This window comes from Chenopodium album, chromosome 14 (assembly GCF_948465745.1).
Source record: "Chenopodium album chromosome 14, dcCheAlbu1.1, whole genome shotgun sequence".
NCBI lineage: Eukaryota > Viridiplantae > Streptophyta > Magnoliopsida > Caryophyllales > Amaranthaceae > Chenopodium > Chenopodium album.
This window is the reverse complement of record NC_137847.1, coordinates 12455778-12473911: the sequence shown is the minus strand read 5'-3', so window position 1 is coordinate 12473911 and position 18134 is coordinate 12455778. Positions and strand designations below refer to the sequence as shown.

The 18134-nt window shown below is 34.0% G+C and overlaps 1 protein-coding gene across 1 annotated transcript; it reads left to right on the top strand.

Moving 5' to 3' along the window:
• Positions 1-1808: 1808 nt before the first annotated feature.
• LOC145578932 (transcription factor bHLH35-like) lies at positions 1809-9894 on the top strand. Its single transcript, XM_081636228.1, has 5 exons — positions 1809-1952; positions 2065-2233; positions 2607-2864; positions 3188-3358; positions 9558-9894. Exons 1-5 carry the CDS (start codon positions 1867-1869, stop codon positions 9624-9626), a joined length of 753 nt encoding a protein of 250 aa, XP_081492354.1. The 5' UTR covers positions 1809-1866; the 3' UTR covers positions 9627-9894.
• Positions 9895-18134: the final 8240 nt, after the last annotated feature.

Sequence of the window (18134 nt, the reverse complement as noted above, 5' to 3'; positions counted from 1 at the left end):
CGAGGTAACCTTAATGGAAACAACATTATCAAAGAAATCGAGAGGGATGAGACGACAGAGGAGTACTGTCGTGCAGCTGTTAGGATATAACAAAACTCAAGTTTGATCATCTGGTTACTTAGGTCCAAAGACAAGCTAGTACTAACTCATAAAATAACATTTGTCCTATTACTTTTTACTTGACTGAATTTCGTCTTCTTTATTTCAAGTTCAAATTATTAAAAGAATAATGAAGAGAATAGAAAGGAAGAAGAGAGAATATCTGAAGGCACTAATTCCTGCATTAGAAAAGACACCTTAGCACTTAGGGACGCAAAAATGATGGGAATCTAATTCTGATGGAGAGATCAGAAAGCTAATGAGAAATTGTTATGTCGAATACTCGAATGTGATGTTCTGTTGCCAAACATTTGAAGCCAATTGTTCTTTTTGTCATTCCAGATGGAAGGCAGCCTAATGTGCAATGTGCACTTGTGCATAAGTAGTTTTTTCCTTGAGAGTTGGTTATATAGTTTACTTAGTCTAATACTCTTATTTTGATTGTGTTAACCAGGACTAATTGAAGCAGGTTGCAGAATTGAGGGTGTCTAATATTAGGTATATATTAATTTGGATCGATTGGAGTGGTTTGAGTAACTACAGAAAAATCAATGGACTTGTGTGAGATTATAGGTGATTAGGTTGTATGAATGAATACACTGCTTTACAAAAATAGACATTTGTGAGTTTGTGACTTCATGTATTGTTGACCTTATATTTACTTATTTCAGATCAGATTTGATCAAACAAGATCATATCAGACTAGATAAGTTAATTCACATGCACATATAAGTTGAACTATACGAGCTTCAAGCCAACATTTTTTTCCGATTGGAAGAAGATTAATTTCATTAATCAAAAGTCACATATAATCCACAATAATACTACACATTTTCAAACCACACATTTAGGGAAAATATCGTAACTTTTACAATCAAAATCATAATATTTTGTATATTTGGCATATCTCACACACACTCCGTCACTTCAAGCTTAACGTGAGCAATGATTTTTTTTAATGTTTTCGCTTTAAATAGAGTCATTGTAGAGTTGATGACAAAGTCTAAATTCACACAAATCTAAAGCACCTTTTCTATTGTAATCAGAATAAAATTGGGAAAAATTTATAAAAGTGGGATTGTCTCTCGAAAATTGAAAGAACAAAGCAAAACAAACAAATTGTTAGACTGTGATTAAATACAATATGTTCTGTTTTATTTTGCTTTGTTTTGTTATCTACCTCCCTTTCCTCAATCTAAACACAACTTTAGACCATACAAATTGTATAGATCGATCTGACCTTGACTGGTTTGACTTGTCTAACAGTAAGATTTTAATTAGTGAAGTCATTAATAAGTTGTTCAACGCGGGGATCATAGTCCATTAGACCGTGTAAATTACACACAACACATGGACGGTTATGATCATTTCAAACATCAACTATCATAAATTTTCTTAAAAAAAAACTAATCATAAATTTAAGCAAACTTCTCACGTGCTTAATAAATTTAATTAATAATATAACAAAATTACAAAAATAGGTAGTCTACTCAAAAGTCTTCCATCAATTTTAACCTTTCTCATTCACTCCACCACCACTAACCAAAAATAATTTCCATGTCACTTAATGTGTACAACTATATATATTTCCCAACTAATTCCTTACTCTTTTAAAAGTACACAAATTTCCTCTCTTAAAAAAAAAATAAAAATCTTGATTCTCAATCTAAATCTCTACTATAAAGAAAAGAATCCGGTGCTTTTTTTTTTTTTTTTTTTTTCCTTCAATTTGTTGGATAAAAACACTAGAGTTTTTTAGACTTGAAAATGATGGATAGTTTTGTTGAAGAATACCCACTTTATTGGGGAACAGCTGACATCGGAATGTATTTCGATAATCAAGACTTCGATAGGTGTGATTGATTACCTTATTTTTGTTGATCTCTTAAGTTTGATTTCTTCTTTGTTTTGGTTTTGATTTTGATCTTATATTTATATTTGATATTGAGTTATATTTGTTGGTAGTTTGGGATTAGATGAAACATTATCATCTTACTATGATTACGACTCGAGCTCCCCGGATGGGTGTGCTTCTTCCATGGCTTCTAAGAACATCGTTTCAGAAAGAAATCGTCGCAAAAAACTTAATGAGCGACTTTACAATCTTCGAGCTGTTGTTCCCATCATTTCAAAGGTACTGAGAGATTCTTATATTCACCCGGATGTATATCATTTTTTTATTTTTGGATGATTTTGAAATAGCTGCATACTGTTGTAAGAAGTTGGTAGTTATTGTTCCTCAAAAAAAAAAAAAAAAAGTTGGTAGTTATTGAATTTAAATTGTCAGGTTTGAATTTTATCTATTTTTGGCCCGTTTTGACATCTTAGAGTATAATTTTTTCTTTATGTTCAACATTTGTCTAGAATTAGACACTTTTTAAGTGCTGATTTTACTATTTCTAGTAATTGAAATCTTTCTGGCAAGTTGAACCCACAAATTTTGACAAGTTATTAACTAAACTTTTTATTTATTTGTTTTGTTTTTTTTTATGTATGTACAAAACTAGATGGACAAAGCATCAATAATCAAGGATGCAATAAACTATATAAAAGAGCTTCATGAACAAGAACGGAGAATCAAATCTGATATATCGGATCTCGAATACCGGAGATCGAAAAATGGAATTGACAATACATGTTCAATGATGGATTATGAACAAGAGTTGCCTGGTTTACTAATTAAATCCAAGAAGAAGAGGACTGATCATCGGAAACAACATTATGATCCCAATGGTTGTTGTCGAACATCTATCGATGATTTAGAAGTAAGTGAGTGTTTAAAATCAAAATCGGTGTTTTTTTTTTCGTAGGGTTAAATAATAAAATTTGATCATGATATACGCACTTTTATTTGAAATATAATTAAATTACGTATAATCTCTGTAATTAATGTTTGATAAACTTATAATAATCACAAACAAATTTTCATTTTAGAAGTATTTTAAGTAGTTGTAGCTTTATTGTCAATGATTGATGCAACCACTTAAAAAATATGTGCAATAATGGTCTGACTAAATCTGAAAGATATGATAAAATTGTTATAATATTATGGTAGATGTTAATTAAATTGTTGTTTGATTAAATACAGGTGAGGGTGTCATACGTGGGGGAGAGGACTATAGTAGTGAGCTTGACTTGCAGTAAAAGAGAGGGCACAATGGTAAAATTGTGTGAGATGTTTGAATCTTTAAAGCTCAAGATAATAACAGCTCATATCACTGCTTTTGCTGGTAGACTTTTGAAGACGGTTTTTCTTGAGGTCAGTCTCTTTCTTGCTCCCCATTAATTTCTGTATGTGGTTCTGATTTACCCCCATCACTTGATCTAAATTTAGTACGTAGATTTCTAATTGGCAGATACTTTTTAGATTCATGTGTCATCAAGAGTTTGTCTATGATTACGTAGATGTCAATTAGATTAATATGGAGTAACATCTTAAAATTACTACTTCTTCATGAATTAAATTGCATCTATATTTCTATATTATTGTTTGTTAAATACTCTAATGAAGAACATTTAATAATATGATTAATCAACTCCTATCAAGGTGATGCATTATTTGATAGGAATCAACTCAATTTTAAATTATCTATAAGGGAAATTCTCAACGGTGACCCCAACTTTTACTACGCATTAATAGTGACCTTTTTTTAAAATTATACAAAATGACCTTAGTTAAAAATTTCATCCCACTCATAACCTTATTTCATTAAATATTAACTATGTTTAGATTTATATTTAAAAAAAAAAATTAAAAAAATTAACCCCAACAACCAAAAACCAACCACCACCTGCCTAGCCACCATCTCCCTTCCGGCAACACTACCCATGTTCCTCCGATCGCCGACGACGCTACCCAGGCTCCTCTGACCGCCGTTGACCCTGAGCCAACTCCGATCCACCTCGACCACCGCCAAGTTCTAGATTTCCAAATCCCCGCCCACAACCCTCCTCTCCTCCTTCTCACTGTCACCACCACTAGATCACCGAACTCAGAACCCTGACCACCCCCCGGCTGCCGAACCCAAACCACGACCAACCCCTGACCACCAAACCACCGATCTCTATCTCTTTCTTCTTCGACCTCTCCTCCACCCTCTCTTGATCTCTTTATCTTCTTCGAACTCCGCCTAGCATCGTAACCTCAAACCCTAAACCCACCACCCCTCCTCGAAACCTCGACCAAGACCTACCCACAGCGAGGCAGCGAGAATTGAAGGTCAGAGGAGGGAGAGTTATGAGGTTAGGGTTTGGGTAGGCGGAGGAAATGATGGAGGGATGGTTCAGCAGTTTGGGTGGGAGGTTGGCGTTTTAGATGAGGGGGTTCGGTGGCTCTGGTGAGAGTGGAGGTGGTACTGGCTAAATTTGGTGGGGATGAGGTTGGAGGTAGTGGTTGGGTTGGTGGTTTTTATTTATTTATTTATTTATTTTTTCCAAAGCTAACCATAGTTAGTTTTTTTATTTTAATTAATTAACTCTAGCTCATTAATGTCATAAGTGAGATAAATTTTTTAATTAGGGTCATTTTGTATAATAAAAAAAAAGGGGAGGTCACCGTTAGTGCGTAGCAAAACTAGGGAGTCACCGTTGAGAATTTCGCTATTTATAATTGATTTCAATTTCATTCTTCACTCACATTTAGGTTAACTTTGTAATGGGTAATAAATTAGGACTTAAAACCAACAAGTCTCGAAATTCCTTTTTAAAGAGGGTAACCCTTTTTATCAAGATAAATACTTCATTTTCCTTCAAAAAAAAAAAGGTAAATACTTCAGTCATTATCTTTTAGATTAAGTACTTTATTTTCTCATACACTTGTTAATACATATTTTCAATCAATATAAAATTGTTAATTTATATTAAGTAAAAGTCATCTAGGATAACAAATTGATTTAAGAAAAAATAAAGAAAATAAATCCTATACATAATGTAAAGTTTTAGTGAAATGAACTTAAAACAACGTTGACTTTAAACCACAAATAACATGCATATTCTAAACCATGTAATCATATTCTAGAACCTACAATACATAAATTGTAGTTTCACTTAGATGTGGCAAAAATTGACCCGACATAATTAATCTGACCTATTCTAAAAGTGATTTGATTCAATTTTTGATCTAGATGGATACAATGATTTAACACAATTTAAGAAAACCCAAACAAATCTGACTAAAGTACCTGAACTAATACATCTGGCTTCACTAAAGACATGTTAAATAAAATGATATGACATTTAACCTATTATAAATGTACGAGTCTTTTGTTTTTTTTCTCTATTGGCATAATTGATATCCCTGGTAAGTTTCTATCTTAAGTCGAACTTACTAAAATCTAGGAAGTATTTCATATACATGAAAAAGATCATATATACACACCATATATAATAGAGAGAATTTGAATTTGTCAAAGTTTCAAGATTAGATCGGTAATTCAACTCCTTTTTCTAGTTTTTTTAAAAAAGAAAAAGAATATATATATATTTGTAAAAATTAATTTAGATTATTGTGGTAAAACCCGAAAATATATACTACCTCCGATTTTTTTTAGTTGCAATTTTGGAATATTTTATATCTCACAAATAATTATGACTGAATTTATTTTTAAAATTATTATCACATTCTTTGAGAGTATATTTTGTACTACCTCCGTTTCATATTATTTATAACGATTTGACATAAAATAGAGAGGAAAAATGTCTAATCGTTGCAAATAATATGAAACGGAGATAGTATTTGTTACAACTTACGCGTATGACTTGTTAATATGTTCTAAACTTCTAATCAATGAATAAGACAAAAAATTGCAAAGCTTTAGGAAACCATAATAGCCTGTTAGTCAATAACAGTAAAAGGGCTATACAGTGTTGAAGTGTTGATGAGGGGTGGAGCCCATAAGACAATAATCGTAGAAAAAAAAAAACGGCCTTGAAATTCGTTCATATGGCCAGGTTTAAGCGGCCGGGCTTTGACGTTTTAAAGCTTCGGAATCCGTTTAAGCCAGCTCAATTACTCAATCATTTACTACCTCCGTTTCATGTTTTTTGCAACTTTGAGCATTATTTGTGAGATATAAAATATTGCAAAGTTGCAAAAAACCTAAAACGAAGGTAGTATATGAATAATTTGCATCACTTAATAAATAAATTATAAAGTATACTTGGTCCTAATCTCTATACAGTTATATTAATTGAAAGGATTTTTTTTTTTTTTTTTAGGAGAAAGACCTTGACCGTACCTTTACCCTTACGATTTTTTTGATCCGGTATTTGTGAGTCAAACATTTTGAGAGTGAGGGGGAAGGGTAAGGGAACCCCACCCTCAAAGTGTGTCTAGTGGAAATTGAACTCCCAGGTTGGAAGGTAACAATATTACCACTAAATCATGCTTGGCTTGGTAAATTAATTATATGAATTAATTTGATAGTGTAGCATACTTAATAATTCATATTCTGTACTCGTATATTGCAATAATGTGTATTGATAACATTTCTAAAATTTATTACGATCAATACCGTATTTAATTGAATTTCATTAATAAATGACATCCTCATAATTCATATAATTGTACAACTTACAAGTGATAATTTACTACTAATAATCGTTCCTGATGCAGTAAGTATTGTTCATAAACTAATGATTTAATCACTCACTAATCTTGAGCCATTATAAAAAAATAGTCGTAGTAAATAGACTTATTAAGCATCATTTTTGTTCAACAATTTTTATATGCCACTGGCCACATTTGGCCAGCTAACACACACACCAAGTAACCTTTGATCCACGAGTAATCTTTGATCAATGAGTAACCTTTTATCCCTAGAGTGAGATAGTAACTCTTAACCGAGTTAGTAACCCTTTATTTACTTAGTAAATTATGACCGAGTGAGTAACTCTTGATCGACTAAATAACCCCGGATTGAGTAATCTCTAACCGTCTTAGTACCTCTAATCGAATGAGTAACCCCTATAACACTAACAAAATAACCCCTATAATAGTCGGTTACACGATATGACATATTACACTAGTATAATAACTCATACACACAAATAATAAAGAAAGATTAAAAAAAAAAAAAATGAACCCATCACCGGTGGCAGTCACTACTCACCAGTGACTGAGATTTCAACAAGAGAACCCCACTAGAGCAAATAATATTTTGATAGAACCCCACCAGAGCAATTAAGAAGAGGGAACATTAAGATTATCATACACCGTAGAATTAGTTACACGACACCAAGCAACTTCGTTTTCTATGTCTCCCTCCAACAAACAACTTTATTAATAAATACTTTCCATCTTTTTTTTTTTTTTTAAAATTTTTTATTTTATGGTAAAGGATCCTCTCATCTATCAACTCAAGCTTATGGTTGAAGTCTAATATCAGTTTTATTTATACTTTATTACGACCTATTACAATAGATCATGTTAGGCTTGAAGAGTTGCCGCAATATGAGCCTCATACTTGAACTTTATATTCCACTTAAAAGGGGAGTGGATGATGAAATTTAAACCTATGACATTTGTGTCATGTTGGCTTATGATACCGTGTTAAAGGACATTCTCAACCATTAGCTCAGCTTAGCTTAGTTTTTATACTCTATTATTTTCTTTTTCATTCATACTAGTTTGTCCCTAGGTAAAAGTCATAAGTTTCACTATTCTAATATTTACTTTTAAAGTTTTAATTAATCAAATTAGCAATATACTTGGTATAATATATTTACCTTTAACCTTAACATTCTTTATGTACAAAACGCAAATGAGATTTATGTGCGACTGGAGATAGATTATAAAATTATACTACTTCTGTTTCATATTTTTTGCAACTTTTATCAAAAATGGATGCTACACATCAGTTGCAACTATTGTTTTCTTTCCCTTTTAGATTGTTATTTCTCTCTATCCCTTTTTTCATCACACACATTCTTATTTTTCTCTCTCTATCTTAGACTCACAAACAAATTTTTACCGAGAAGTCCGTGCTCCCTTCAAAGTTGCAAAAAATGTGAAACAGAGGTAGTAAAAAAATTTCGCATGTCACATACAACACAATGGTTATTTTGGTACTTAAAAAGTTTTATTATATACGAGTTAACTAGATTGTACAAGTAATTACGTATCTATAACATCTTAAATTGAGAGTGAGGATTAACTTAAGTGGTTAAAGCTACTCTCTCAATTTTAAGTTATTTTGGGATCGATTCTCATTATATTGAATAAAATTTTGATGACCACATAAACAATCTAGATGCATTACAATACATACAGGCTACATATGGTGGACGGTGATTGTTTATGAGTTTGAATGTACTGTTTCTCGATTTCACATGGTATGTATGGACAAAAAGATCACATTTCACAACTAATTATACGACTGAAATTCTGGAAACTAGGCCAGTTCACAACTAATTGAACAGAAAAAATGTGTTGCATTTGATAGAGACAGAAAAACACATATTCCGTATTGGTTTGGATTGGAAAATATATTGAAATTTCTACCATTTATGGACCTAAATTGATAGATGATTATTAAGAGCCTCTTCTGATTGACTGAATTGAGCTGAACTGAATTGAACTGAACTTATTGTAGCTGAACTGAAGTGAACTGAATATTTTATGAGAAAAGAAAATTAAGAACTAAACTCAAAATAATCTGAAGAGAACATGTCTTAAGATTTTAAGACTTTCCATATTTTGTGGTTGCATTTGCATTATATCAATTGTGACAAATTAGGAAGTTGCGGAGTGATCTGTCTAGTTAGAATGTTATCTTAATTGGTCAAAATATTGGTATAGGTTCCCATTGTCCATTCCACTTTTGGTACCTTGATTGAGCAAATTCTTGTATTCATTGGTATCATTTTTTAAGATAAATATTTTTATTATTTTAGTGGGGACCATAAAAGAGAGAGAAATGATAAAATGAGTTGAATGTGGTTTAAAATAAGAGAGAGAAATAATAAAATATAGTATAAAGTTATCAAATATAAAAGTGATGCATTAAAAAAAAAAAAAAAAAACACCCCAAAAAGAAAAGTAATGCAAATAAAGAAAATGGATGGAGTAATCTTTATTATTTTGCAAAGCTAGTACTTTGCCAACTTTTTCAATAGATGTGCATGCTGCATACAAAATAGCACATGCGCTGTTTAAAGTTAGTAGCGTTAGCAAGTACGTTATTTGCTGCATTTGATGCATAAAACAAACTAAACTTCTGCATCAATTATCAATGCAATTCATGAGAAGTAACATCATTCGTCTTGTTTTAATTTATTTGCTCCATATAGCCCAAAAGTTCCTCAAATGATTAGCACTTTATATATTTTTATCACGTTACTATTTCAAATTACGCTGTTAACTAACATGATTAATGACAGATCGAATAAATGGAGTGTTAGATTAAGAGTATCTTATATCTACGTTCACTTACACCTAATATTGATTTTGTGTCTCTCAGGCAGATGAGCTGGAAAAGGATCACTTGAGTAAAAAGATTGAGACTGTGATATCGTCAACCCACGTCTAACGCACGTCACAGTTTCTCTATCTGCTACCAGTGGGAAGTTTCATTGCAAATCTTTTGCTAATTTTTTTGCTTTCTACTTAATCCTATTGTTTAGGTGGCTGTTTTTTTCTTCTTGTAATACTTGGCTTGTATAAAAAAAAAAAAATTCTCCTTTCTGTTGAGTTTGGAAACTTGCTCAAGAAAAAGAAAAAACAGAAAATTTGATGTTTTCCACTCTTGAGATTGGTTGCTTACTTGTTTTTATAGCACAAATTGAATATATATACGTGGCTTTCGACTTTCGACTAATGATATTAAGGCAGAGAATTAGGAGAAATAGCTTGGCTTCTCATTAAGGGGAAATCCAATATATATAATACATACATACACAAAATCTAGTGTCATTAGGAAGCCTTCTAAACTAACCAAAACTCTAAACTCCTAAATATACAAACTTATCACATAATATACAAATATATCCTATTACTTCTCAAGTTGGAGCATGCAAATCACAAATGTCCAACTTGAGTAATAAATAACCAAATTGATTTTGACGAAGGGCTTTGGTTAAAATATCGACCAACTATTGACCAGTAGGCACATATGAGGTGGAAATATCCCCCCCCCCTTGCAACTCATCACAAATAAAATGGCAATCAACCTCAATATATTTGGTGCACTAATGAAATATTGGGTTTGTAGCAGTGTGCAAAGCAGATTGACTATCACAATAGAGACGCATTGGCTTTGAATAAAGCACACCAAGAGAACTCAATAAAGATTTCAACCACTTGAGCTCAAGTCGTAACAACTATTGCACGATATTCACCCTCTGCGAACAAACAATCGAGACATATACATTTGGTTGCTTCTAAGTCTTCCATGACACCAGTGACTAACTAAGAAGCACAAAATAACAAGACAAAGAGCGAAGAGTTAAAGGACATGCAACCCAATCACTATCACAAAAAAGCTGTCAATTACATATCAATAGGAAGAAGTAAAATACCCTGTGTAAGGAGGGTGCTCCCATCGTAGGGGATCTTTCTCCTTAGATGTCCATGGCCCTTTAAAAGCCTAGGACTTTACACTTGTTAGGTTGTATTAGGATTTGAATTCCTGACTATTTGGGGGACCTTGAATTAGAGTTGATTCTATCATCACGCTTTTTTTTATAAGAAACAAGTAAAGAGTGGCCAATGAGTTTTAGGAAAACTCATAAACCTCGTTCATGCCTTTCTCCCAAGTAGAGTTCAAGGGATATTTAGCACGAATCGTAAGTTTACCCATGCCCAAATTGGTCTATGTGTACCAGAGATGAGTTCGGGAGCGAGGGTACTAAAATAACGTTCTTTTTAGGGAAGAATCGCTAATCTAGCCCTAGTGCGGCCTCTACTATCTCTTCCTTTTTCACAATTTCATCACCAAACAATACATGCAATGTGACACCTAAAAACTAAGTTATTTGATTTTATTTACACGTGTCAATCATGTATGAATTACATTGCAAAATTCGTTATCTTTATTTAATCAATATTTGTAAAAAGAACAAAAATAAACAAGATTCGCCTTGGCTTAAGTGATCAATCAACAATAAATTTATTCAATTCTATTCTTTGTTTAACACAAGATACTATATGGAATTAATTAATTAAAATTTCGTTTAAAGCGATCAAACAACACTAATTAATTAATTAAAAGTTATTTAAACAAGAAAATAAAGGTGATTGATCTAAGTGCTCGGGAATTTACCACTTTTCCTTGCTAGATCTTCGTTTAGAACACTTATGGACTCCTTGTTCGGAAACCTCCACCGTAGTAACAAGTATTGAGGGGGTGAGTGTTTAGGACAAGAGGGTTTGATAGCACACAAGTTCACAAAGTTTCTGCCAAAGTTTTAGGTTAATTTCTGTCTGTTGAAGCCTCGTATTAAGCCTCTATTTATAGGGAATGGATGCGTTTAGGGTTTTGAGCATTCTGCCGCAGCAGGTGTCGCGTGCATCTAAATGAGTTGTGCGCGACATCCCAGCGCAAGTGATTTAGATGCGCTGCTTTAGGCAGCGCAACTGAACGTCTTGCGCGTGGCATTATGGTAAGATTCGATTTTATATTTTTATGAAATTTTGAATCTTCTGCAAGCGCATCACTAGCAGTTGCGCTGGATGTCACGCGCAACTGATTAAGTTGGGTGCATCAGACCAGCGCGACTCATTGAGATGCGCACGGATTTCTCTGCGGCAGCATTGATTTTTAACCTAGGTGCTTCTAAATCTGTCATAATTAGGTTTTAACCTCGGACTTAAGCCTAATTATGATCGGGCTTAGTTATTTTGGACCTTAATTCATTTTGTTTTTGGTTAGGCTAGTCATCTTGCATTCTCGTGATTTAATCAGTTGTCCATAAGCATTCTTCATGTTGATCCAACACAAAGATGGTTTTATTTATCGTCATAGCACTTCCTGTAGGGACAGGAGGCCAAAAGTAGGTGTCTACAGTTAGCCCCCACTTTGATCGAGTCTAGAATAGACGAGGATCAAAGTAGTCAAGGAAATAAATCCGAGACTCAGTCTGCGAAGTTCCCTAAGAATAGAGAATCTTTCAGTAATGTTAAGGATGTCGAAACTATCCTTGATTCGCTAAGTGTTTTGAGACAAGTAGCTATTGAGGCTAGAAAAAATATTTTCTAGTCTTAACACGCTAAAGAATCTAAATTGATCCTTTGCAAATGTAAAACGCTTTTACAAGTAAAGGCTGTCCTGGGTGATGTCAAGTCATGAGAAGAAATCGGTTTTAAAAAGATTAAAAGGGATGATATCCTCTCAATTATAGTATCGTTGGTCTAAAGTCCCTTGATATGTCATTGAAACTTTAGCCTGATTTTAACAAGTTAAAAAGATGATAAAAAGGGGAGGTGTTTCGGCATTCGTAGCCTAACATGTGAATAAAGTCCTTGACACTCGCTTGTCAAAACACAGTATTCGATGTCCACAAGATATAAATACATGTCTTAGGACTGGAGGCATATATCCAAATCCAGTGAGGGAGAAGAAACTCGGTAACTCTCTCAGCAGTTTTGTCCACAAGATGAAAACATGTGTCTCAGGACTGGGGGCACGTGCCTAAATAGATGCGACATCGCACGTCGCTCTTTATACAGGGGGTGGACGGACACCCTAACTGTTCGGTAAGCTAGTAAGCTCACTAACTACCGTATTTGCTTCCAATCAAGAAGTGTCTGTTCTCGAATGGTTCGGCGCGCCAGTCGACTCGTTTTAGCTAACGCCTAAAGAAAGTTAGAAATTTTACCGTTTTAGGTATGGGAGGTAGATCACGTTGCTAGGAAGAGGTGAAATTTTACTCAACACCTACGCCATACAATTTTACGCTGTATGATAACACCATCCTTTTTGCTATGACTGCCAAAAAGAAAGAAAATAACGTGACATTTTTAAAGTTAGTACAGTAAAATGACAAACCTGTCTATGGGAGCTTTTACGTAAAGCACCACTACGGAACTTTTTAAGACACGCTCACGAAAAACGTCCAAAACGTATGCTTAGGGTAGGCACAAAGCACAGTGTGCATGCAGGATGATGCAAAAAACTATCAAAGAAGAAAATAAACTACAAAAGCAATTAAAATTTTTTCGATAATTTGCGCGCTATTACGTCTAATAACAAGCAAAAATCGTTAAAAATAAATTAATCGGATCGAAATCTGGTACTGGTCTTTTAAGTGACTAGTGTCCGTGCGCAACTAAGTGGGTCGCGCTGGCCAGACATGCACAAGAAACTAGGTTGCACTGGGATGCCACGCGCAACTTGAAGAGTTGGGCGCAACATTTTTATTAGTAAAAAGAGTTGGAGAAGCGTGATCTGCAGCTCACTCTCTTCTTCTCCTCTTTCTCCAACTTTGATCTCTTTCCATTTTCTGGTTGTCGTTTAAAGCTAAGGAAAGTAAATCTTTCTCCTTTTATTTTACCAGACTTTGAACTTGGTCATTAAAATGGAGAAAGCCGAATGAAGAACCCTAACTAGAATTTGGGTTTTTTGATTCGACTTGTTTTAATGAATTTGTTTGCTTGTTGTTGTGACATGTTTAAGCAATATATTGCAACAAATTTCATGTGAAGTTGTTGGCGTCGTTTGAAGTGCGCCTACGTAAAAGCATGTTGTGAATATGCTTGGCACTCATAGGAAGTGGGAATTGACATATACGATTAGGGACAAGGAAAGTAGGGAGCCGCCAACAAGTTTATAAGGAACTTGTAAACCGTTCACAGATCATTAAAGGCAATTACGAATAAGGGACAATGAAGACAACAACGATTGACCCGTGAAGGTTACACCCCATTCATAATCCATGAGATTACTACTCCATATGGTTCGGAACCACGAAAGGAGGATCGAGGATGATGGTACGAAGTGAGTCATGGAGTCACATTCGCCCGTATTCGCCTCTACTCGATTCTTATAGTGGAAAGTGATTCCTGCGATCTCAAAGGCATGTAAACAAAGATTTAATTTGATCCAAACTAATATTAGGCTAAATTGGTTTAATATTAATGCAACATATAATTCTAAAATATTGTGATCACTTGATTTAATAACAAGATTAAGAAGGAACCTAAGCTGGTTGTCCAAATTATCTTATTGGGCATGATTTTCAATTACATATTCCCTTTAAACATGCAATATGGTGATCAACAAATATATAAACATTAATATTGGAAGCAATTCAACAATAATAACGTTAGTCAAATCAAATATAAATAAACCTAATCATGATACTAGCAATATAAAAATAAAATAAGTAATTAAATTAATTAATTACTCACATTCCGCGCGTTCCTTAAAATTGCTACATCATGAATAAATTGTTAGTAACTTTAATAAAAATATAAATCAAATAGAAATAATTAAATTAAAAAGTAGAGTTGATTTGGTCCAAACCCTCAGTTATTTGTACCTTTCACGCCTTGGTTTAAGGACGGAACTTCGGGTAAAGTATGGACCCCTTGGAGTGCTTAAGGAAAAATGGTGTAATTAGAAATATAGGTTTAAGGCTTAGAATATGAGAGAGAGAGAGAAGAGAATGATTTTTAGTGTAAAAGTGAGGAAGAGAGAATGATTTTATGCCCCGAACTGTAGAAAGGAGAGGGGTATTTATAGGGAAAATGAGCAGAGGGATCACACGGAACCCTAAAAAGATAAAAACCCTAGTTTTGGGGCACCGTGACACGGCAGAGGACGCCGCGACACGACAAAATATGCCGTGACACGGGGAAAATTAGTGTGATGCGGGACAACTTGGTGTGACGCGGGACAAAAAACAGGCTACGGAAGATAAAACGCGTTAAGGATTACGCGGAGAAAACACGGAGTAATCCCGTGCCACGGGATGGGCACCGTGACACGGTGCTGTCCACCGTGGCACGAGACACAATGCCGTGTCGCAGATGCCCAAATCGCATCCAGATTCATTAGCGTGTGAGAAAACGCGGAAAATACACGGAAAAAGCACCGTGACACGGTGAGAAATACCATGTCACAGCAACAGGTACCGTGTCACGGCAAAAGGTACCGTGCCACGGTGGATTTTCATGCAGAAAAAACATGAAAAAATCACCGTGACACGTTGTAAATTACCGTGTCATGGCACCAGGCACTGTGCCACGTCATCAGGCGTCGTGACACGGTGCTTTTACACTATGCGCGGTAATTCCAGTTTTTTAGGCGTTTTTAAAATCATGATAACTTTTGATCCGTAACTCGGAATAAAGCATATAATATATCATTGGAAATATTATCAAGTCTAATTTCCAACCCAATTGAAATCAAGTCAAAATAATTTGTAGATTTTAAGATATGGCCGTTTTAGTAGAAGGGTGTCGGTTTTGGGCCGAGTTTAGTGTTTGGCTCATATCTTCTTCGTTTTAAATCGAAATTGGGCTTATGATATATTGTTGGAAAGCTTATTTCAAGGCCTATCCAATCAAATAATAAATGGATCAAAATTATAAGGCAAAAAATCAGTTTCTCTCGGTTTTGCGATGTGGACACGAAAAGAGGAAAACAAGTTATGGTTTAGGGAAATGAGCTAGGAAATGGATTGGTTTATGAAATGTATTGAATGGAAACGTGGATTTGCGCACTCCAAAGATTAAATACTCAACCCGACCAATAATGGCGGTGAAAGGTTGTTCATCATCGGGTTTGGTTTTGGGTGGACATTTTTAGGTGTCTACAGAAGTGGTAAAGTATTGATCTTGTATGAGCATGTACAAGCATATATGGTTTTTTTTTTTTTTTTTTTTTTTTTTTTTTTTTTTTGAATTTGTGCTTGAACTTTATTTCTCTTTTCTTTTTGCTCACATAGACTATACTTGTTAATTTCAATGTAAATTGAAGTGTTTAGAACAACAATTATGCATTAAAATTATAAATGAAATTTTGAACTTTGATAATAGCATGAAATTGTTCTTGCGACTCATGTTTATTTTTTCACGCGTAATTTGCAAAAATTGGTTTTATAAATGATAAAAATAATCGATAATAATTATTATTCACTTATAAAAGTGTGATTTCAAGATTTACACAAAACTAGTTAGTTTAGGAAATTCTTGAAGACATCATTGAACTATAGTAGTTTGGCTATACTTCGGGCTTTTGAGCCCCCATTTTATGTTTTTCGAATATTGTAGCCCTCAATGTTGGGTGACTTCGATGACTTGTTTGTTTTTAATAATTAGACCCTTTCATGTTGCTTGAAATGGGTCTAGAAATCCTGTGTTTCTTCTTATTATGATAATGTAGGGAATATTTCAAGCATCCCACACTTGATCCCCACTGTGATCATACACTTAAGCATGGTGGCGTCCAAAGGGAAGGAAGCTAGAGCAAAAGAGTCACCAACAAGTTTTAGGAACTTGTAAACCGTTCACAGGGTGAAAGTTACACCCCTTAACGATCCAGGAGATCGTTAACTCCAATAGGTCTGGAACCATGACTGGAAGTTCGGGGATGAAGGTACAAATCCAACCTAAAAGAGATTAAACTTGCCCTGAAAATAGGCCTCTACTTTATTCTTCTCGTATTCACGTGCGCTTTCTGACTAACATACAATCAATAGATTAACCCTAAACTTGTTTATCTATGTTGGTTGAATATTAATGCACAAACAAACCTATTATTGGCGATCACTTGAATTATAATCATATTAGCCTAAACAAGATTATTAATTATCTTATTAAGCGTGATTACAAGTACAAATTCCCTTTAAACCTGCAAGAGAGGGTGTGATCAAGCAATAACAATAATAAAATAACAATCACCATCATAATAATAATCTCAATCTCAAAGCATAATAATAATAGCAAGACCCTAGGCATAATACTAACAAGATTAATAACAAACCCTAGCATGTCACTAAACATTAAAAATCAATTAGCCTTAACATGACACTAACATGATATTAGAAAGAATAGGAAGCATCATAATAATATCAGAAATATTAGTTAACCCTAAACATGATACTAGGAATTAACAAAATAATCTAAGCATGATTTCTATATCAATAAAGCCATTAAAGTACTTACTTCGATGCCTCGTACCTCTTTCTAATAACAAAATACACACGTTAGTAACTTCAAGGAAAATAATAAAACACACAATTAATAATTAAATTAAATAATTGGAATAAAGATTAGGGACCAAGCCCTCAGAAATTATCAACCTTTCACGTCTAGGGCGAAGGCAACTTCGAACTTGGGTAGGTGTGTCTAGAACTTGTGAATGAGGAATTTTGTGAGAGGGAAGGTTTAGAAAAAGAATAGAGAGAGAAGGAAAGCTTCTAGCTTCTAGAGAAAGATAATTGTTGAATAATGATTGTGAATAATTGATGATTGAAAACAGGGAAATACGACCCTTATTTATAGGAAAATAGCACGGAATCAAATCAAGTCCTATTCAGAATAAAACTAGCATCTGTCGCCAGGCGACAGACATCAGCGCTAGGCGACAAGCTTAGCGCCAGGCGACAGATGTTAGCGCTAGGTGACAGACCTTGTCGTTTGGCGCTAATTAAAGGATAAAACGCGCTTTTATACGGAATCCTCTTCTTAATATGATTAAGCAGAAAATTCCGCGTCAAGCAGATTAAAATCATATTTGTGCCAAATCACAATTTTATTCAAAATAAAACTCTTTAAAATATAATTATCAATCCTAATCTCATTAAAATTAAAAAGGAACCTTCCAAATATTTTAGAAGATTAAAATCAATCCTAATAACCTTAGGAATAATAATTAATAGGCCCTCCTCTAGATCATTGGGCCGCATATAAAAATCATTTCGAGCCCAATTTAATATAATCCATTACTTCCTCATCATTCATCGAAATTGGGCTTATAATATATCGTTGGAAAGCTCTTTTCGAGCCCAATCCAACTACACTATTATTGGACCCTTACCATGGACCAAACCAAATTGGACTGACTATTTTTCATAAATAGAGTAAGAGAAGAATA

Excerpts from the sequence above, each read along its gene's own strand:
- LOC145578932 (XM_081636228.1), top strand. The coding sequence starts at position 1,867 with ATGATGGATAGTTTTGTTGAAGAATACCCACTTTATTGGGGAACAGCT. Across the intron at positions 2,234-2,606 it reads TTGTTCCCATCATTTCAAAG|ATGGACAAAGCATCAATAAT; the intron begins GTACTGAGAGAT and ends GTACAAAACTAG. Across the intron at positions 3,359-9,557 it reads TGAAGACGGTTTTTCTTGAG|GCAGATGAGCTGGAAAAGGA; the intron begins GTCAGTCTCTTT and ends TGTGTCTCTCAG.